Here is a 23,919-nt window from a genome sequence, read left to right as displayed (position 1 = left end):
AATACCATATTCTATACACTAGAGGGCAATATAAAATCACTTTTGGGACAAAACTTTGAATACCTTTTTTGCACGTGTTTGTGAGTAGTTACATTAATAAGAATCATATTTTTTTATATAACTTGTTGGTGTTATAAGCAAGGATTAGACACATGGAAAAAAGGATTCATACATTTTAATAAAATTGTTTTTTTTTTTCTCAGAAATGGGCACAAAAGTGTAAAGACCAACAGAAAGAAAATATTCAATCCACACATAGAAAAACAAATATTATCCAGGGCTTAGTTAAGACTCTTAGGAGATAAAGAAGAATAAAGACAGCAGGGAAGCAGAAACTAACCGTCTGTAAATCAGCATCTTTGTTTTTGAACATAAGACAAACAAGATAAACTTTGCAAATTATCAGCGTGCCTAACCTAACACTTCTCAGCCCCTTGGCTGCTGTCCAGCTTCTGCAATTAAAAAAGAAAGGAAAAAAAATAGGTTTACAAAGAACAAATGTGACAATGACAAATGTTTTGCAAATGAATAAAGATATGCATTTTAGCTCATGTGTTACATTTGGAAGTTTGCCCACAACTACCTTTCAAAACTTCTAAGCAAATTTGACAGCATCTGTGTATGACTGTCATGCTAAAAAAGGGAAAAAAATTAATGGAATAATTTAAATAAAAGCCACCAACTTGAATTTCTGAGCTTAGTTCCTCTCGCAGATGCTCAAGTTGTCCTTCTTTGTGCATCTCCAGCTCCTTCCTCAGCCTGGCAAGTAAATAAAACCACGTCAGTAACAAAACATAACATTTGGATAAACTTCATTTTTGCATGTAGAGTTTAAACTGCTTATTTTTTTCTGGTATATTGTTTTTATCATTATATTTACTTTTGCTTTGTTATTGTGTCCAAAATAAAAGAAATACATAACATAATACAATTTTCCCTCTAGTATTTATAATGGTGGGAACACCGAATCCACATGCACAAAATATTTCAAATGCTTTCTGAAAAACAACAAAATGAACACAATAGCTGCCATCTGTTAAACAGATTTCACCTGAAGTCTGAGTTTACTTGACTGTTTGACATTTCAGATGAATGTTCAGAGCGAGGTGTTGTAACTATATGTGCAACATAAATCACAGCGTTTGACTCGGTGACTGTTTGTTTGCACAAAAACAATTTCACTACTGGATTAGGACTATGGTTCAACTAAGGAATTTACAATTTACTGTATCCCAGCATCCACTGACAATACATTTACATGAGTTAAAAACTGATGAATTATCTTGAAACAGATCCTACCAATCCATTTTCTGCCATTTATCTGGGTCAGCAGGGAAAAGTGTGGGCAGTCTGAGCAGAGATGCCCAACCTCCTGCTCCCCAGCCACCTCCTAGGGGGACACAGAGGCATTCCCAAGCCAGCTAAGAGGCATAATCTCTCCCGTGCGTCTGCTCTTGGGCCTCCTTCTAGTTGGATATGCACAAAACACCTCACACAGGAGGCATGTTGATCAGACGCATACCTAAAACGGCTCTTTTTGATGTAGAGGAGTAGCTTCTGTAACCTAACCCTGTTCCAAATGACTGACTCAGCTGCATTTGAATAAAGCACCAAATCCACACTTTTAAGCTTAAATTTCAAAACTTACACTAACTACTGATCTTATCTATTTCTGATTTTATCTGTTTTGATTTTATATACTGTTTTGTTTGTTTGTTTGTTTGTTTGTTTGTTTGTTTGTTTGTTTGTTTGTTTGTTTGTTTGTTTGTTTGTTTGTTTGTTTGTTAAGTGGGTTTAGAGCTCTGGGTAGCTCCCCAACTGGGTCTAGACTGGGTCTAGAGAGTATTTTAAATTCAGGGAATTTAAAATAGAAAGTAGCTCGTCCACAGAAGGACTGGTAGCTCCCCTTACGATAAGGGTTCAGATCGCGCGAACAGGTGTGAAATGTGTGTGTTTAGTTAGTTTGTTTGTTTGCTTGTTTTAATCAATTTTAAATCATGCTTTTTATTTGTTTTTGTTTCTAATGTCTCTGTAAAGCACTTTGAATCACCTTGTTGTTGAATTGTGCTATACAAATAAATTTGCCTTGCCTTGCCTTGCCTTGCCTTCTGTAACCTAACCCTGTTCCAAATGACTGAACGCCTCACCCATCTTAGATTCAGAGCTATGATGAGGAGAAAAATCGTCCATGATACCTCACCCAGGACAGGGTTACCAGGCCCCACACTGGCCTTGGGGAGGCTTTTGCCAGTAAGCATCTACTGGCTCAGCTACAATGAGTCACTGGGGTAACCCTCGCTCTGGTGCTCTATGTATCAGGCAGCGTTCAGAGGTGGAAGCCTCAGAAGTCCAACGCCTTGTTGCCAAAACCGGTAACAGATCATTCTGTGATCAGCAGATCCTGCATGATGTAACCTTTGTGGCACACTAAGAAAATGAAGCCAGACCGAGGGACTGCAGTACTTGATAAAAGTGACTAAACCGCATGAGGCATAATTGTGCGCTGTTAATTCAAAATGTACACCATGTATGACAAATGTCACAGCTGAAGAGGAGGAGTGTAGAGACAAGCACAAACACTCACAGCCTAAAATGTTAGACTCTGCGGCTCCTCCACAAAGCTGCAGTCAACACTGCATTCTCCCTGTTTTGTGTATTTAGTAATGTCTCCTGGAGCTTGTTCCACAGATATAAGGATGAACAGAAGACCACGAGGGACGAATTTCTAAGTATAAAATGAAGTGACAGCAATAAATCAAGTGTAGCAATTTCTCTCACACCAAAATCATTCAAATGGAAATTTTTAAAGGCGGGTTGGGTGCTTTAAAGTGCTAGGCTGCAGGTGAGAAGAGACATAAAAGATGAGGACACACAGATGCAGAAGGAATGCGTCAATGAAAGAAAGAAACATTTTGAGACCAGCAGAAAGCTTTTTAGTCTGGTTAAAGCCGAACTACTGATGTGCAAATTCAATTAGTAATTGGAAATCCAGACTTTTTATTTAGCTCAAATATGTATACGCACTGCTTAGTTCTCTTTTTCTAGGAAATCATAGCTGCTACACACACATGATATTTTTTTACCCCAGAAGAAATATGCAGAATTTTTCACTCCACATATTTAAAGGTCACGTTTTCTTAAAAAGTAGTTTTCCTCAGACTCAGAGTTGACGTTTTAGTCCCATCTATGTTCTGATTTATAGAACTTTCTATTCCTAAAAATGTTGCAAGAGCAGATTTTTTTGGACAACATTTTCTAAATGATAAAAAGAGAGGAATTAGACAGATGACGCCTTATCTGCATATTCAGCCAGGGTCATATTACTTTGTACTCGTAGGCAGATTTCGTCTGCAGCAGGTGAGTCATCCATCCACACATGCACATTTTCAAAACAAACACAGACGACAAATATAAAGAATAAAATATAATTAGAAGATAAATCCAAAATCACTGCTTTATGTAGGATATCAAAAACTATCATTTGTTCATCTGAGTGATGGTCACAGGAACAAAGCTGGTTTTACTGTGTTTATCCAGAAGAAACTGAAGCTCATAATGCAAAGGATATGCGTGGTCAGGTAAAGTCTAACATTAACAGAGTCATCTGCATACTTTTAAATGGTCCTGCTTCCACACCCACTCTGATACAGGACACAAAGGGTAGGAGTGAAAGCACGCAACCCAGTGTGACGCCAGTCCAGGGGCAAAGTCAGGAATCCAGCCCAAAAGATTTTTGTTCATGTCAAACTGTTTTTAAAAGTCTGCTGATTAAAACATGGAGGTTAAATGTGGTGAAGGCCGAAGAAAAATCAGAACATTTAAGAAAAGTTTGAACACATAAAACAACAACGATATAGAGATTTTCATGGGACTATTTTTTATATTTTTTAGTAAATGGACTGGTTCTTAAATATCGCTTTTCTACTCAATCTGAGCACTTTACACAACTTCTTCTAAACACTTTCTATCTAACATTCACAGTCTAATAGATGCATCGGAGAGCAACATGGGGTTAGTGTCTTACCCAAGGATATTTGGCATGCAAACTGGAATCGAACTGCCAACCTTCCAGTTAGTAGGTGACCTAGTCCAGTGGTTAGCACCTTTGGCACAGTAACAAGGTTCTGGGTTTTAACTGGCCTCTCAGTGCGTAGTTTGCATGTTCTCCCTGTGGCTGTGTGAGCTTCCTCCCACAGTCCAAAGACATGCATGTCAGGTGAACCAATGATCTGAATCTCTGCTAAATTGACCATATGTCTGAATGTGAGTGTAAGTGGTTGTCTGTCTCTCCAGCCCGAGCCCCCTGCGACCATGAACGGGAAAAAATGGAGAAATGGATGGAAAGATGGCGCCTGTGTGTTTGGCATGCCGTCTATCGCTCTCTTCTATTTGTTTTATTTTATTGTTTTTAGTCAATTTTGTGCAACATGTCAGCCCTGCATTGTTTTATGATCGCCAGACATTATTGGAAATAGGCTCATCTACCCAAGCTTTAGCTCGGTTTGGAAATGACAACCAAGGCTTTCTGCCTCCCGATTTGGAAGTAACACCACCTCACTGGCGCTCCTTACCATTGCCACTGGATGTGCGGAAGCGACACAGGAGACGAGGTAACCGTGGAGGTCGCCTTGTCAAACTGAGACTCAGGATCTCTTGTTTTCCTCATGAGCTTCGCTCAATTTGTCGATCCTGCCCGCTACTCTTGGTGCCGTTGCGTGCTTTGGACCCGGTGGACTCCTGCTTGGTTCCTGTTGTGGGATCTCTCGAGAAGGGTTCTGCAAAACCCTCTCCTCTCCGACATCTGCGTTGGCGTGGAGTGGACCAAACAAACCTCCGACCTGTGGATCTGGTTGTTGCTGCCTCGGAAGCTCCCGAGCCAATTCCTCTCAGGTTGGGATTAATTAACGCCAGATCGGTGGCAAATAAGACATTCATTTTGAAGGAATTTTTCGCTTCCCATGCACTGGATTTTCTTTGCTTGACTGAAACTTGGATTCCACCCGGTGAGTTAAGTGCCTTTTCTGAATTACTGCCGGCTGGTTGTGCCTTTTTTAGTGTTCCGAGAGTTTCTGGTCGCGGAGGAGGGCTAGCTGTTGTTTTTAAGGCACATCTTGACTTTAAGCAGCTATCCCCATCAACACGCCACACCAGTTTTGAACTCTGTTTGTGTGAACTGGGCCATTCGTCTTCGCTGTTGTGTGCGATTGTTTATTGGCCCCCAAAATATAACAAGGAGTTTTTATCCGAGTTCTCAGAGTTTCTTGCTGACTGTGCATCACGGTATGACCAGATCCTTTTACTTGGTGATTTTAATATACACGTCTGCTGCCCGGGGAAGCCCCTGGCTAAGGACTTTCTGGACTTAGTGAACTCTTTTAACTTTATTCAGTCTGTTAAAGGTGCCACTCAAGAACATGGTCACACACTGGACTTGGTTTTATCACATGGTTTATCTGTCCAAAACGTACTTGTCGAGGATGCGGTGTTCTCTGACCATATGCCTATTTTATGTGATATTGTTCTTTTTAATCCTGTTCTTAAGCGTGCTGTACCTGCTCGATGTTATCGTGCTTTTGGCTCAGATACTGCCGAGCGGTTTTCCATATTGTTTGACCAATTTATTTCTTATCCTCCTGAGTTGTCCATCTCAGATGGATTAGTTTCTTTTTTGGATTCTGCTTGTAAATCTGTCCTCGACGCTGTCGCTCCTTTTATATTCAGACAATGCAAGCCAAAGGCTAGTCCTTGGCTAACTGATTTTACCAGAGCCGCTAGAAAAGAATGTAGAAGATGTGAAAGACGGTGGAAAAAAGATAGGCTGTGCGTCTCTATGGAAGCTCTTAAGACTAGCTGGAAAGTCTATCAGAGAGCAGTAAAGGCTGCCAAGCACTCCTATTTTTCTCAACTTATTGCTGCCAGCTCGCATAACCCTCGTGTTCTATATAACACTATAAATTCTGTACTTAATCCGGAAGGCTATATTCTTTTGCACTCTTCTGCGGTTATGTGCAATAAGTTTCTTAATTATTTTGTGGAAAAGGTTGCTAGTTTGAGACCTCCGACTCTACCTATTGCTGACCCAGCCATGCATGGTTCTTGCTCAAGTCTGTTCTCTGCTTTTCTACCAATTGTTTTATCTGATTTAGAGAAACTTGTGTTGAATGCTAAACCGTGTGGCTCTCCAAATGACGTTGTTCCTCCCCGTTTTCTTAAAAAGGTATTTCCTATCATCGGACCACATATTCTGAACATTATTAATACTAGTCTTTTGTCTGGTCAAGTACCTAGGGAATTTAAGCATGCAGTCATACATCCTTTACTTAAGAAACCAGGCTTAGACAGTTCAGTCATATCAAATTTTAGACCCATCTCTAAGCTTCCCTTTCTTAGTAAGATTCTGGAAAGGATTGTTTATACTCAGTTGATGGACTACTTGAATGACTCTAAATTGTCAGAAATCTTTCAGTCCGGCTTTAAGCCATTCCACAGCACGGAGACAGCCCTCGTAAAAGTTATGAATGACATCCTGATAGCGACAGACCGTGGTAAATATGCAGTGCTGGTCTTGTTGGACATGACAGCTGCATTTGACACTGTGGATCACGATTTGCTGATCTCCCGCTAACAGCACGGTGTGGGAATTACTGGTTCGGCACTTTTGTGGTTAAAGTCCTATCTTTTAAATAGGACATTTTGTGTTAAGTTGGGGTCGGCTTCATCCTCTGTGGCCCCTCTGCTTTGGGGTGTTCCACAGGGATCTATTCTTGGGCCGTTATTGTTTTCATTGTACCTCTTGCCTCTTGGCGCGATTTTCCGAAAGCATAAAGTGCCATTCCATCTATACGCAGATGACTGCCAGCTCTACTTACCTCTTAGTCATTCTGATAGTCTCCCAACTGGACCTCTGCTTGACTGCCTTACTGATGTCAAAGCATGGATGGCAAACAACTTTTTAAATTTTAATGATCGGAAGACAGAAGCAATTTTATTTGGCCCAAATCGTTCTTCTCATACTCTGGATGTTGATCTTGCAGCTTTGACTTCCCAACTAAAGAGTTCGATCACAAATCTCGGAGTTAAAATTTATTCTCCACTCACCTTTGATGACCATGTAAACGGGGTGGTAAAATCAGCATTTTATCACCTCAGACGTTTATCAAAGGTTAAGCCCTTTCTTTCCAAGCGTGACTTGGAAAGCGTTATTCATGCCTTTATTACCTCACGTTTAGATTATTGTAATTCTCTTTTAACAGGGGTTGGGCAGGGCACTTTGTCACACTTGCAATTAGTGCAAAATGCTGCGGCACGATTTTTAACTGGTAGAAGAAAATTTGATCACATCACTCCGATTTTGGCCTCTTTACACTGGCTTCCAATTGAATTCAGGATCCGTTTTAAAGTCCTTTTATTGGCTTTTAAATCTCTAAATGGTCTGGCACCTGTTTATTTGTCTGATTTGTTGAAGCCCCACGTCCCCACTCGTTCCCTTCGGTCAGCTGAGCAGTTGATGCTTTCGGTCCCAAAGTCACGGCTGAAACTTAGAGGAGACCGAGCGTTCTCTGTTGCCGCGCCGATGCTTTGGAATAACCTTCCTCTCCATATTAGACAGGCTGCATCAGTGCCAGTTTTTAAGTCTTTATTAAAAACCTATTTTTATTCCCTGGCTTTTAACTCTGTGGGTAACTGACATTTTTATTTTATTTTATATATATATATATATTTTTTTTTTTTTTTAATTTTTAATTTTTAATTTTTTTAATTTTTTATTGTTTTTTAACTTTATTGCTATGTCTGGTTTTATTACTATGTGCATATTAGTATTGTACAGCACTTTGGTCTACCAGGTGTGTTTTTAAAGTGCTATATAAATAAATAAATGATGATGATGATGATGATGAACCATTTTTTGCTATTGGGGACATAATATTAAGTCCTAATCATGTGTAAAAAATGCATTTACAAAAATATAATGAATGGAAGTTGTGATGATGATTTTATTGCCTTAATATCATTAAAACTGGGCAAGTTTCACTGTGATATGTGTAAACTGAAAGTTTTAACGTGCTCTGCTAGTGTTTGCTTAATTAAACCTAAGATTAGAATAAAAGGGAGAAAGAAGCTGTTACTACTGTAAAGTTTTAAAAATTAGCACTTTTGCAACAATATCTTGGAAGAAATGTAATAACAATGACAAGTTTTAAACAAAGCAATCACATAAAGTATATCAGATAAAGACAGATCAAAAATGCACTTGAACGTAATCACATATGTGAACTTTATGGACTGCTGCTCCTCAGTTACAGACTGAAACAAACTTCTTCTTGTGCCTTTGAAAGCAGTCTGCGCTTATGGCAGCAGAGTTAATATTTCACACTATAATTTCATAAACATACAATTGTGTTACTCAGTTCAGTTTGTCTCTGATAAACCATTGGACTTTGATCCACGCAGCGTGACGCCTTGGCTGTGATTGAACTGTTATGGCAGTTGTGGAGGATCCATACTGAGCTACACCTGAATTGAAGACGAACGAACCGTTTCTGCTTTTATTGGAAGTTAATGAAACAATAAAACAGCCTGCCTAAAATTGCATTTTCACAGTTTGAAAACCAACAGACGCGTTTTAAACTTTACACTTCTCTCTGGAACTTACAAATCCGATTTTTAAGGCGACCAGGCTGTGCTTCAATCGACGCAATAATGTCCCTAAAGCAATACTCATTTGGCATTTTGGCTGTTGGTGGTCTCTGCTGGCTTTTACTGGAACTCTACAGAGCTATGACATCTTTAAATGAACACTCATAAATAATTTGCCAGTAATATGTCAGTGAAGAAAATCCGACACATAATAAAATACATACAGCTCTTATATAATCAATTCCAATCACATAGGTGCATATTTCAAGTATCTTTCTATTGTGACAGTGTCCAGTCTGCACCAGCAGCCACTGTTTTGCACACTGAACACTTTTTAAATGACTCTTGCACTCTTTCAAATTGACATGCATTCAATTTCCAACAATCAATAAGCGGAGAGTTAAATATGCGTTTTAAAGAGACGCTGCAGTGGCTAAAGACAGGATTGATGGTTTCAGTTCAGAATGGATGATCATAAGAATGGCTACGACAGGAGGGGGTGTCTCCGCCAAAGCTACATCCTCAGCACTTCCCGGGGCTAATAAGCCCAGCGGTAATGAAGGACCTAGTATGTTTAATGAGGCTGATGGATGAACAGGACATGCCACGCACATGCATGATTTAAGATGATACTAAGACAGAGAGAGTGAGAGAGAGCGAGAGACAAAAGGTGGGCTAACAAAAAAAGGAAGCGCACATGAAGATTAATATATAGAGAAATATAAATAAAGCACACCAAAGGGAAGCAAATGTTTTTTTACATGCCCTTATTCCTTTCCTCTTTAATATCTTTATTTCAAAACCTGAAACAAAACTGATCCGTGGTATTGTGGAGAGGACATTATCCAAAGTGGCAGCATCAGCAACAACAATGACCCTTCCTTCCTGGAACACTATTGATCTCCAACCTTTAATTAAATAAAGGACGTCTCTCAATGTAGCAACAGGGTGAACCTGTTTCAATACGTTTCTGTAGGAAAGAATGTAATTTATGCCATGCATCTATACTGTATACTGTCCATCTGTACTGCAATGGGAGCACATCTCTGTCCTAAATGTCGTTCCGGGTGCTTTCTGCCGCTTCTTTTTAGTGTTTAGTTTTATATTTAAGTATTCACAATTCTTGTATTTGTGTGCGTAAGGAAGGGAATGCGTGTTTGTGTCTGTGGGTGCCTGTTTGTCTATGCCTATGTGTCAGGTCAGGTCTAAGACTCTTTCTCTTCTAAGCACATCTCAGGTTACCCCAGTGCCCCAACCCGCCATTGCGTTGGTGGTTCCCGGTGTCCGGGGCTGGGTGCTCGGGTGTGTACTGGTTTGCTTCCTGGCAGCCGCTTGGCATGGCATGCTGTCATTTTTTTTTCCTCTTTTCTTTTCTTCCCTGCTATTTTTTTCTCAGTCTTTATGTTAACTCTCTCTCCAACTTCACTTTCTTTCTTTTTTTTTTCTTTTCCATCCCCAGTCTTGTCAGTTATGGTCGTAATAATCCAAAATAAAGAAATCCTAATAAAATTCTAATAAAATATAACTATGACGCAGACCACTGTTGGCCTTTCTTTGGCCTTCAGACAGCAATTCTGATTGTTACACTGTCAGACAGAACAGGGGAAAAAAATCCATGTATATATTTTTCCTGTACTTACTGAGAAATAAGAAACATTAAGACATGTAGCTTTACGGCTACAGCACAAAGTAAAAACAGATTTAAATTACAACAACAACATCGTTAGAAAGATTTGAATGGAAATATGAATGAAAAATAGAATAAAGAAACTGAAAAGCAAAGACAGGCTAAATGAAAACCACATGGATCAAAGGCTATGGATTTCAGTTTAAATATCTTAGCAGGATGAACACAGACTGATTATTCAATGGAGAAGGATGTGTTGGTACAAAATGTCCAGACAGGAACTCCATGAATAACCATCTGACACACTAGAGGTTAATCCGAAAAATCAGAAACAGCAGGAACTATGGGAAACAGTATGACATATCAAGGAACTAAATCCACAGGAGGTGACGTGGAACTGCTCATGGCTCAATGAGACACGAAAAGTAAACTAAAATTAAAGCAAACGACTATCAAAGTAATACGGGAAATAACTAAAAGGGGAGCACTAACAAAGTGACAGAGACTTTACTACACATGGGGAGCACAGGGGAGGCACGTTTAACTGACAGAACAAATACTATAAACACCAAAGTAACTGGAACAGAAGCACCAAAGTGACAACGCAATAAATAAACAAAGAATCAAGCTAAAGACGATTATTCGTCAACACAACTTAGGAGTTCAAAAACAGAGAACCCAGGGCTGTGACACCCACATATTTATAACTGAATACTGAACTGCACCGATTAACAACTATTAACAATGTAATATAACGGACAGAGAAAACAGTGAGCACAGAGGGATCTTGATGCTTAGCTTTCCTACATGTGAAGCACGAGTTTGGTCCTCTTTCAAACAACCCATATGGAAAAGAGATAGTAAAAACTTATATGTGATTACTCATGAAAGTGGCCACTTTCATGAGTAAATCATGTAAGGCTTACATGATTTACTCATGAAAGTGGCCACTTTCTCATTACTTTCATATATTTTTTTAGTAAGTATCCAAAACATACAAGTTTCATTATATAAATTTTCACGGGATCTTATATCTGTTTTCACTCTTATATGCTTTTCATACAAGTCTCACACAAGACAGATACAAACTTTATAAGATTTATATATATCTTTTCCATATGGGAAATGTCACTTTTAAGCTGCTATATTCATGGAAGCTAAGCTCAGAAGCTTTCTGAGAGTGTTCAGGTCATTTTACACTGAAAGTGTCCAAGTGACTTGGCTAACTGTAGCAACTTGTTAACAAGTAGCTAATGTTAGCTTTTTAACACCAACTGAACACAGGATACTAAAACAGTCATCTAATGTTCTCAAGCAACTCGTCAGCCCTCAATTTTATATTGTGCTGTTGACTGTTTTCTCTGGCTGTGAAAATTACTATGATCAGTGCCTCCTTTTGTTGTTATTTAGGCCCTGATAACATTTGATGATACTAACAGAGTTCAATATGTCATGCTATAAATGTCACGGTCCTGAGTCTGGTGACTCAGTGTTTATGTTTTTGTTTATTAATATTATTTGATTCAGTGATTTCTGGTTATACTTTAGTGATTTTTAGATCTTAGGTTTTGTTACTGTTCCTCCCTTGTGTTCTCTGTGTCAAGTCAGTTATGTTTTCTTGTCTGTTCTTTCCTGGTTTCTATGTTCGTGCATCTCCTCGGTCTTCTCTGTCATCCGTGTCTCCTTGTCAAGTCTGCGTCTGGATTGCCTGTTTTGTATTTCCTGTTTTACTTTGACGGTCTCGTGTCCTGTGTTCACTGTTTTGAGTTTAGCTTCCACCCTGTCTCGTTTGGTCAGATTAGTCACAGCTGTGTCTCCCTCCTGTTTCCAATTCCCTCGTCACTTCCTGGTGTATTTAAGCCCTGTGTTTTCGTCTGTCCGTGTGTTGTCATTACCTTATGTTGCTGTGTGTCTTGCTGTGCCTTTTTGGTCCTTATCACTAAATGGTTCTTCTGAGTTTCTAGTTTTAGTTTGTAGTTCCAAAGTTTCTATTTTTATATTTATATATTTCTAGTTTTATTTATGTTTTCTTGTATTGAGTTTTGCACAGCCATTAAAGCTGCCTCCTTCAGTTAAACCTTTCGTTTCAAGTCCTGCATCTGGGTCCTACATTCTGCCTGCCACAGCACGAGTCATGACAATAAAGCTCATACCCACTAGAAGATAAAAGAATGATGAAATAACTGTATCTGACAAAGCAGTCTCCCTAAAGTTTCCGACATCTTCAACATCTCTCTGAGCAGTGCCGTCGTTCCCACGTGCTTCAAGGCCACCACCATCGTCCCCGTGCCCAAGAAGTCTTCTGTGTCCTGTCTCAACGACTACCGTCCGTTGCACTTACACCCACCATCATGAAGTGCTTCGAGCGGCTCGTCATGAGACACATCAAGACCCTGCTGCCCCCCTCACTGGACCCACTGCAATTTGCATACCGCCATAACCGCTCAACGGACGACGCCATCTCCACTGCACTCCATCTTGCCCTGACACACTTGGACAAGAAGGACTCACACGTCCGAATGCTGTACATAGATTTCAGCTCAGCATTCAACACGATCATCCCCCAACAACTGATCGGAAAGCTGAGCCTGTTGGGCCTCTCACACACTCTTCACACTCCTGCCATCTGAAAAAAGGTACCGAAGCATTCGGGCACACACATCCAGACTGTGCAACAGCTTTTTTCCACAAGCCATCCGTCTCCTCAGCAAAAAGGGACTGACTGATACACACACACACACACACACACACACACACACACACACACACACACACACACACACACACACACACTATCACTCAGGTTAACTCAACTACCTCAAAACATTGAGACTGGACTGACTAATCAACACAAGCGCAAACACACTGACCTACACCACCAAACCATCGTACACACCAACCTGTAAATGCTCTTTTGCACAATATTATTACTGGACTTTTTGCACTAACTTCTGTACTTCCTAATTTTTGCTGCTACACTAAGGAATGTTTACTGTTCCTCCACTACCTCAACTCATCATCACAAAACCTTATTATTAAGTTACGTTGTGTTTTTCTATCATTCTGTCACTTTGCTGCTCTGTTTGCACATTTGCACGTGCGCTTTATTGTCTGCTGTCTGATAACAAAAAAAAAAGTCTTCCTTAGATAGTTAGATAGTTAGTTTTTTTTTTTGGTTTTTTTTTTGTTAATTTATGTTGTAATTTATGTTAGGTCAGTCTGTCTTGTCTCTGCTAGCCAGCTAACTAGGCCTCTTAGTTAGCTAGTTTAGTGTTTTCTGTTAATTTATGTTGTAAATTTATGTTGCATGTAGCACCTTGGTTCCTGGAGGAACGTTGTTTCGCCTCACTGTGTACTGTTAAACTGTATATGGTTGAAGTGACAATAAAGCCAACTTGACTTGACTTGACTTGACTTGACTTTGAGGAGCCTTAATGGTAACAGATTCAATACTTTTCATTTGCTTTGAAAGTCAAAGAACTACTGTTAGAGAAATCCAAACTATTGAAGTGACCTAAAAAAAACAGACTTCTGTGTAACATGGTTTTCTACATGTGACATGTATGAGTGTGTTTGAATTCCTTTATAGATTATTCCAGTTAAAGCCACAGACAGCAGACACGAGATCAGACTCCATTTTGGCACCTCGAGCTAAGCACTTTGTGAAATGCGGTGAGCAGAGATCGATGGGAAACTGCAGGCTCCTACTTGTAGATTTCAAAATATCCATCATACCCTGATTTAACATCTATTTTACTGTAAATGCAGCAATTTACTAAATGAACATGATGCATTACTATGCCCATCGTTTATATACAGTCTGTGGTTAAAGCATGATTTATTATTCCACTAAAACCAAAGCTGATTAAACACTTAGCTTGAATGCTAAGCTTTACACTGTCATCATTAATAAATATATCAATCACAATAGCCTCAGTTGGTTGTTTTTCTCCAGTTGCTGACAAAATGAAATAAACTCCAGATCAAAGCCTTAATTAAACCAAATGGCCTTAATGTGCTGTTATTTACACTTCTATGTTTGGACTCTACCCAGCAGGATCAAGACGGAGAAAAAGGCAAGACAAGAACTGGGTTTACTGGTCTATTCAGCCCTTCTTGGTATGATCCAGATCTCCCATTTGTAAACAGTTTAATTTAAAAGCCAGAATGCTTGGCTCTGCAGCATTTCTTTCGTCTGTCTTTTTCTTAAGTACATTTACCGTTGTAAGAATGACCAAAGCTGATAATACCACTACTGAGATGGAATTTTTTGCAGTTACACTAAAGAAAGCCACAGGGTCCTGCAGAGAGGGGACAGCGGTTGTGCTTCTGAACACCGAGTCCTCCGACAGCATTCACAAAACAAAATTCTCAACTAATTAAAAATCACAGCTGCTCAGCAAGGAATGTTTAAAACGCCAGGAATCTGTGGAAATATTGTTAATGAAATGCTGAGAAGCCTAATGCTGTGTTTTTATGTAATTCTGCTCTTTTATGTCTTATTTATCTGTAATATTTACTGTGTTGGACCTCCCAAAGATTATTCTGTGACATGATGTAACTGCAAGTAAATCTGGTACTGTAGATTCCATCTATGTGTCCAAATGCATAAACCTGCCTCAGCATCCAGACAGTTATCCAGCACTCACCTCAGACAGGAGCTGTCAGTGAGAGGTTTCTGACTGACAAGCTGGCTCTCCGATCTCAGAGATTCTGTCATTGCTTCAGCCTCACTCAGCTGCCGATCCAGGTCTGCAGTCAGGAGTAATAAATCAAACATAAGACGACGTCACTCAGGGAAGACAGACACATGCTGTAGCTACACGGTTAAAACAACAGAACAAGGTTTGGATTATACAACACTACAACTGTTAAAGTTTCTTATTCTAAAGGGACTGGTATGGTTGTGTGTTGGTCCTACACAGAGCTTGCAGACTGTCATGCAGCTGTGTACCCTCACCAAGAGGGCAGTGCCAAAAACAGCTATGTGGGCTACGCTTCTGTGTTTGTCGATCTTTTAGTTAAGCTCCTGCCACAAAGAAGACCAAAGTCATGAAAGACAAAGAAGTTCTCTGTAGTGAAGTGAAACTAAATGTTAAAAACAACAAAAACTGTCCACTGCAGCCAGTCTGTGCTTCTCATTCTCTCATACATACATGACTTACTCATGGAGTAACACAGTTCCTGTCTTGAGACCATATCATAACTATATTCTATATCTGTATTCTATATCGTCATGATATGGCTCATCAATTTTATTCCTCTGTAGTAGCTACAGCTACAGCACCCTTGTTCTTGAAAGCCTGAACCAGTACACCACTTGTTGGGTTTATCTAGGCACAAACCCCGCTGGAACACGAGACCAACAACTGCACGACAAAACAAGGCAAGAAGGCACTCTCTGTGTTTGTGGCTCGCGAGGGAAGTCAGTCAAAGTTGAGGAAAAGATTCCTTCACCTGAACTCGACCAACTTCAACTGATTCCTTCGCTACAGTTATTTTTATTGTCAGCAAGCAATCATTCATGAATATGCAATTACAAATACACGTGACATTCTTAAAACAGGCATATCTGAGCAACATCAGTGTCTGTATTCTGTGTGTGTGTGCAGGTGTATGTGTGTGTGTGTGTGTGTTTCCAGCCATTCTATACATAGACATATGACCTTTCAGTGAACTTAAATTGTATGCAGAAGTAAGCATCTTGCTAAACTATAAAAACAGGAACTTGCAATAGGTCATATCTCAAACTCTCAAACTCACATTTAAAGGTGTGAACTCTGGCACTTTTAAACAGAACAGGACAGTCTGGTTTCAAAAGCTATAATAGAATTATACCATCGAGACTGCTTCCTCTCATCTCATGGTACACAAGTGCACACAGAATCTTATCAGACCTAATAAGGATATGATTTTTATCAGCATACGAATGGATATATATTTCTAAGGATAAATGACAATCTTAAATGATTAATTCTGACACCACTTTTCTTTCCTCAGACATCCTCTCACTCTCTAAGACTTTGTGAGGTTCTGGAGAGCTCACACAATCTCTCATGTAGCTCAGCTCCATGCCTCCACAGGTATGTCATCTGTACCAACTACCTTTCCACTCTTAATCTTTTGATGGTACGTTGAATTTTGTTACGTTCTTTCTCTCACTTCCTGTTTTAATTTGTTGTCCGTTTTCTTACATTTTATTTAATTGCTAACTTTTTTCAGTCTGCTGCCAGTTTTCTTTCACACCTGTTCTACATCAGCCAATTACTCACCTGTGTATTCGTGTGTGTTCACTTTCCCATTGGTTCCATGCCAGATTGTCTTGTTGGCAGTCAAGACTTCCAGCCCTTTCTTATAATTCTAGTATAAGCTTTTCTTCTTGCTTTGTTTTGCCAGTGTCTTTATTTCATTTTTATTATCTTCATGTACAGACTGGTTTTTGGACTTTGTTCTGCCTCACCTTTTGGATTTTATGTGGTAAAACCCTGGACAGAAACAAAGTTGTGGACTTTTGGATTTACTTTGACATGGAATGTTTGGCTCCTCTTCTTAGAAAGGACTTATTACAGTATGTGTGTGTACAGCCTCCTTAACTCAGATTTAAAAAACACGGCAAGCACACCCGCTCAACCTGTTCATGGAGCCAGAAATATGTTGTAGAAGATCTAACATCTGGGCTCAAGATTAAACTGCCTTGGCAGACCAGCTGAATTATAAAGTAACTGCTGGTCTGGGTTAAAGGCTGTGTGAATGCATGTGGAAAAATTAAAGGAGCTTACAGAGGTCCTTTTAAAAATATGGCTATGGTCTGATTTGCATAAAATGAACCTTCGCTGCTCACCTTCGTCGATATCATTCAGACTCTGTAGTTCAAGCAGGAGTGCTCTCTTCTCTTCTGCAATGGAGCTCATGTGACTGTTTGTGCAGCTCATCAACTCCTTCTCTAAATTATAGAAGAGGAAAAGATAAATCTGCAAAGGTTCTCATGGATTGAGTAATAATCACCAGAAACTCTATAATGAATGTATACTGCTGGACAAAAATACAAATACATAATGCAAAGACGGTTGTCATAGGGGCCACAACCTGAGTTTAAATCACTTCATATTAGGCCTGTATAAGAGCTGTTAGTTATCCTAATGATTACATTAAAAACATGAACACAGTGTTTTTGTTTGGCTGGTTTCAAACTGTCAAGAAAACCTTTGTTACATTAAACTTGTTTTCTAAAACCTTTTTTGATATTTAACCTTTACTTTACCTTTGTGTGGTTAAATATCTAACCACACTTTAATAGATATATATGTTCACAGCACAAGTATTAATAGTGCAGCAAACGCCAGGTGTTTGAGTGTGAGCTTATATAATTATTATAAGTCCTGAGCTCACTAACCAACTTAACACAGATTATACTGGAATCTTGGGTGTTTAAACAGATATAGTTTCTTGCATTTCTATATTTAGCAGGCAACTGTTATACTACTATGAGATGTCTGGGCTCATACACAGTAGATGTAGCAATTATTCATTTCATTCAGGACCACTTCAGTCAAAAGAATATATCTGTACCTGAGCTGAGGTGACGCAAAAATTTCCCCGTTGTGGGATCAATAAAGTCTTATCTTATCTTATCTTATCTTATAAAATGATAAGCTGGGCAGGAGGTGGGATGCAAAGCAGCTTGCAGCTGTGTGGCAACAGCTTATATAGTATCCTGAAAATCTTACAGGACATTGATCTGCAAACAGAATATGTAGAAGGGTATAGGGCTGTTCGATATAACGATATATATCGGATGACGATATAAAAACATCTAGCGTTTCATTTTACACTATTGTTTGTTTCGTGGTGTCGCAAAATAAACTGTTTACGACAATATTTGTTCATCGTTCTGATGGTCACTGTAGTGGCTATATTAATTTCTTAAAGTTCTCTCTTTCTCTTAAATGTAATATAACCACATTACTGATGGACAAGCACCTGTTTTTATGCGTTGTCATTAGCAACAGCGACGGTAACACCTTCGCGTGTCCGCTTGTTTATGTTCCACTTAAACCTTTCACAATAAAGCTCAAGATCCTGTTGAAACTTTTCAAAATAAACTGAATCACGTGAAAGAGCAGATTATTTACGGATGAGAGTAAAAAAGCGCCGCCAGGTGCTAAAAAAGAAACCTTAGACCCAAACGTTAGAACAGGCTTTTCCCCACAGCACGCCATGTAATAAATACAAAGAAAACGGCGGCCGTTACAACTTATGTCTAAAAATGTATAGTTTCATGCATTGGTTAAAACACTCGGCTCCGGGTAAAGGATGCGCAGCTGGAAACACTTCACGCAAGTCGAGCTGCCTGAGATTCACAGAATTTACAAAAAATGTTAAATTTTTGTGATTTATATCGTTTGTGATTTATATCGTTATCTTATATCGGGATATGAGATTTTGGTTCCCAACCAGCAGTGAGCTGGCAATGAGATCACCTGATCTGCCAAATTAGGGCTTTTTACTTGCGGACTAAATCAATACTCAACTAGACCTGACATGTTAGTGACTATTTACAGATAGCTGGTGGCTGTAAAACAAGCCCAAATAATCCCCCCCTCCACCACCGTCCTTGACAGATGGTTTGCAGTGTTCGTGCTGAGATGCTTTCATTGGTTTTTGCCAAATAGGGTGGTGTGCATTATGGCCAGATATCTACAATTTGGTCAAAGGACATTGATCCTGAAGTTCTTTAGTTTGTTCAACTTTTCAAGCCCTTTTCAATGCCATAGTCTTTAAGATAAATCAGGACACCCCTCCAAAATAGGCATAGCTATTCAGTCGTTTTCTAATTATACTGCCATGAACTTTAACATTTAACATGCTAAGTGAGTCTGAGATGTAGCTGTAGGAATTTTAGCTGTTTCACTAAACCAGCAGTCCCCACCGGGCTGCGAGAGTTGAGGCTCGGGTGTGAAATTTATGGTTTTAAGGGTTTTTATCGTTAACTTGGTTTCTCTGGGTCTTTTCTCATGTGTTATGAATTAATCGTCTTTTTTTATGTACCGGTACTGGTTTTATTTTATTGTTTTTATCTGCGACACACCTTAAAGGCCGTTCAGTGAAAATATTGTCAGACCTAAACCAGTCCGTGGCTCAAAAAATATTGGGGACCGCTGCTCTAAACGCTGCACGATCTGACCTTGGCGTGAATTTGTTGGGACATCCATTCCTGGGAAGATTATGGTAAATGTTCCAAACGAGCAAGCTGGCAAAATTTCTGTTTTTATTAAGGTGGTCACACTTGTTAATGATGAGTGAATCAAGTGCATTTCTTTACTAGCACCTCGCTGCTACTCACTCTCTTAACTCCCACAGAAGCAGAAAGAGTGTGCTGCATGGAGTCCTTGAAAACGTTCTTTTTCATGAATTATAGGCATTGGAGATCTATTTTGCCCATTTCTAAAATAACTAATAATTTCTAGAGCAGCATTCAGGGCCACATCTGTTTCATGTAACCTCTGTCTTCCCTGAAAACACTACAGTAAAGTGTTTTACAACCTTTGTGTATCGATTCCACCTCCTTCTCCAGATCCAGGAGCACAGTGTGAGTTTGGCTCTTGAAGACTGTTTCTCTGTTCGCCTTAAGACTGAAGTCACTGTTAAACCTTGAGATCTCTTGAAGGAAGTTTTCCTCCTCTTCTTTAGCCACCATCTTTATCTTGGTCTGGTATGAAAAGGAGGATCATGGGAAATACTTCTAACAACAATATTAACAGACCTTGTGGTACTACAGACTTAATGTTACTGTATAATTATGATAACATTTGGAAAAAAAAGAAAATCTTTGCTCTAAGAGCTTATTGTGTAGAATGCAGAATCCCACCATTTTTGGTGGGATTCTGCTTCTAAAATGAGGCTCTGATTTTACATTATTTTTTACATAACCTAGTTTAATACCTGTGGAATTTTAAACAAGCAATTCTAAAATGTCAAACTCAGTTTCTACGAAAATGCAAACATCTCTGAAGGGTACCACTTTTTTGATCTGTGTTTTCACTGATTAATTGATCGGGTCATTCTATATAGTACTGTGATTCAATCAAGAAGTTAAAGCTATTAAAGCTGAAGAGGTATCCATATTGGATACAACCTGTCTAATTTGAGAGATAAGTATTGATCCAGGCTTCAACCTACTAGATGATCCCTGAGGTGGCTCTTCTGACAGAGCAGCTCTTCAATTTGCTTTAACATCTGGTTCTCATATTTCTTTGCCAGGTCACACCGCAGCCTCATTGCAGACAACTGCTGAGCCTGAAGCATAAATACAGGAGATGATCAAGACACACATGCTGACAGACAGATGTACAGAGAGGGAGATGGATTGGTGATGCTTCGTATGTGAGCAATATCACTTGATACCAGACGGGGTGAAATGAGATCAAAGTTCTAGTTTGGAACAATCAGTATATACTCTATACCTGATTATTAGAGACAGACATAATAACTGGAGTTATTTTGAAACTGTAACTAAAAACATCCTGTTTCGTTAACTAGTTCAGCAACAATTCAGGTTTCTTTTTAAATCGATATCATAAACATAAAGAAAGAGCGATTATGTAGGAAGGTAGATTCTTGCCTTGGGCATAACTTTTGGTGTAATTTCAGTCTGTTTCTTGAGCTAAAGAGGAGAAAGTAGCTTTGCTTTTCTTCTGCTGTAATACTAAAGTGCAGCATGTTTCAGTGAGCACAATCAGCTTCCAAGTCCTATAAACACTGTAATTATCTTAAGACAGCTCTCATAAACCATAAGACCTTACATCATGAGAGCTGTAAACACACTGTGCAGTAAACACAGCCTGCATATCTGCATAATGTAAACAGTCTCAATAGTAAAAAAAAAAAAAGATACCACTGCCATGTGTTTCAAATCATCAGTAGGGCATGGTGTGATCCTTGCAATATTTGTGAAAAAACCAAAGAGCCTCTTTTTTTTTAATTATTTTTAATGGGGCATTATATCTCACAAACTAAAGGTCTCAGTAATGTTATTTGGGGAAATTAGCCATTGAATGTAGAGATTAAGTGTTCTAAATCATAAACTAGATCAGCTCCTCAATATGGCATTGTGCTGCTTTGATAGTTCAATGTCTGCTTTTTTTTAATTAATCAGTTTCTATTCATATTTTACAATGTGTGTATTTTTTCAGTTTTATAAAGGTGATGATGAGTAGAATGGCCTCTTTCCTTTTGGAAACCACAACAAATTAAATATTAATTATTTTTGTTATACATACACACGTGTTATGTTACATCCCAGGTAAAACATTCCAGGAACAACATTTTACTAATTTTTATTAGAAAATTAATAATATGGGACCTCTGAAATTTGCACTGAGCTGTGTAAACATAAAGCTGTTATGTAATAAATCACAGTACCATGAAACAGACCAATTTACAGGGGCTCCTTCTAAAATACAGTGCAACAAGTGAACACTTTCCATCACCCTGTGACATGATTTTACAGCTAGTGTGTAAATATTTAATAAACACAGTTCAAGATCATTTAAGACATTATATATGATGAATTTAAGCTCAGTAAACTACGGCTACCATCACACAAAGGGTTATTTGAAGAACCAAATGGTTTATATCTAAAATCTAATAAATGTGAGCATCTTAAAAACAGTGCTATGGCTTTGCCTCTGGTCACAAAATATATATAATTCACTCGTTAGCATCAACTAGCAACAGTTTCACCTTTTCATCAAGTTCCTCTTTGCTCTTTCCATACTGCTCAGTGACACTCTTTATCTTCTCATTGCATCTGATGATGGCTATTTTGACTAAAAAACATTTTTGAAAAAACATCACATGATGCAACATTAAACATTAAAATACAGTAGCCTGTATAGATACATATTTAGCATTGTCACTAGCGTTTAGCTGTTAGCTTATTTGCTAGCTGAAGAGTGATAATTAAGCAAAAAAAAAAAAAAAAACAGATTCAGAGAAATAAACAAAACTTACCATCCTTGATTTTTTGTGTCTGTTCTGCTAACTGTTGCTCAGTTAAAAGAATTTGTTGAAAAAGTGTGTCCAAACTCATTTTGGCTTAGTAGCTGGGTCAATAAACAGTTAGCTAGCAGACCATCTAACCTAAGGAGGCTAGTTTCTGTCAGGACAAAGAGTCTGAATGACTGACTTAGCTCATTATAATTGTGACATTGTTGCAACATTTTTTAATTAGTTTTTTTTTTGTTGTTGTTAAACTTTAATTTGTATTTGTAGTTCAGTATATTTAGCTTTAGTTTTAGTAGTCATAGTTTTCAGTCAGGAGTCATTACTTTTATTGTGTCCTTAAAATGTTTGGTTTTAGTTTTGCTTATTCAGTTATTTTAAATTAAATTTGACATTTGATATCATGATATTGACATTAAATATTATAAAGATTGTTCCTTTGAAAATAAATAAATCAATCTTATACTTTATGCTCTTATACTTATAGATTCTATATTTGGAAAATCCCTCCATTATAGCAGTACAAAATCTGATGAAATACCGCTACTACTAATAATAATGATAATAATAATAAGAAGAAGAAAAAGAAATGGTTTTATCACACACACAATAATCAGTGAGTCACATTACTAGACATTAGTTCAAGTTCAGGCAAGTGGACATGAACAAGTGGACGTTGCACAGTTGCAAACATGTCCTAACACCAGGCAGGACCCCACCAGGCAAGACCCCATGGTCTTTCCTGGTGTTGTAGACTCCAGCCTCTACTGACCTTATACTCAGAGCGTGTTCCATTGCTGCTATGATTAGTGCCTCTGTGCTGTCTTTCAGTTCAGCTTTTTCCAGCCCTTGGTAGGATTTCTCAATATCAGCCACTTCTTCTATTTGCTGGTGTTACATACTGTGCTCCTCCAAGAGGAGGAACCATCATGAAAGGACAGGCCCCTGCACAGTATGTAACACCCACAAATATCATCATACAAATAGACAAACTGGTAAAAGCTAACATACTGAACATAGTTGTGGTGGTGGACAAGCAGAAAAACAGCTATAATGATAAATGTAGCAATACCAAATGATAGCAACATCAGGAAGACAGAACATGAACATGACAAATACCAAGGGCTCAGAGAAGAGCTCAAGAAAATGTGGAGGGTGAAGGTAACAGTGGTCGCAGTGATAATTGGAGCACTAGGTGCAGTGACCCCCAAGCTAGGCCAGTGGCTCCAACAGATCCAAGGAACAACATCCAACGTTTCCATCCAGAAGAGCAGCTAAGATACTGTGCAGGACCCTCACAGAGGCAACCATTCGCACATTCACTCCCGCATTAACACCTATGGGAAATTTAGAGTTACCAATTAACCTATCCTCGCTAAGTAAATACAAATTTAAAAAAAACAAACAAAAAAAACACAATCAATCAGCTAATTATTTATGTCCTGGATATAGCCTCAGTTAACTGTAGATAGTTCATGGATTTATCAGATAAATCACAACTCAACCTGTGTTAAATCTTCAAGTCAGCAATTAAATTGACGTTTTCCTTCTTCAGAGTCATCATCCTTGTCCTGTATCTGCTGGTAATATAAATTAGAGAAGTACCGCCTAACTATAGTGACCGGCAGTACACTGACATTTATCAGTCCCCA

The 23,919-nt window shown here is 38.7% G+C and overlaps 1 protein-coding gene across 1 annotated transcript; it reads right to left on the bottom strand.

Moving 5' to 3' along the window:
* Positions 1–416: 416 nt before the first annotated feature.
* On the bottom strand, positions 417–22,355 carry LOC308388797 (coiled-coil domain-containing protein 172-like; the record flags this gene model as incomplete). The annotated part of the gene is made up of 8 exons (XM_080869723.1): positions 417–452; positions 684–759; positions 14,914–15,016; positions 17,106–17,207; positions 19,808–19,973; positions 20,444–20,560; positions 22,007–22,092; positions 22,277–22,355. The coding sequence occupies 8 exons, from the start codon at positions 22,353–22,355 to the stop codon at positions 417–419; spliced, it is 765 nt and encodes a 254-aa protein (XP_080725849.1).
* Positions 22,356–23,919: the final 1,564 nt, after the last annotated feature.

Source organism: Rhamphochromis sp. 'chilingali', assembly GCF_963969265.1.
Source record: "Rhamphochromis sp. 'chilingali' genome assembly, chromosome: 20".
In the NCBI taxonomy this organism is placed as follows: Eukaryota; Metazoa; Chordata; class Actinopteri; order Cichliformes; family Cichlidae; genus Rhamphochromis; species Rhamphochromis sp. 'chilingali'.
The sequence above is the reverse complement of the archived record's forward strand: the minus strand, read 5'-3'. Positions and strand labels throughout refer to the sequence as shown.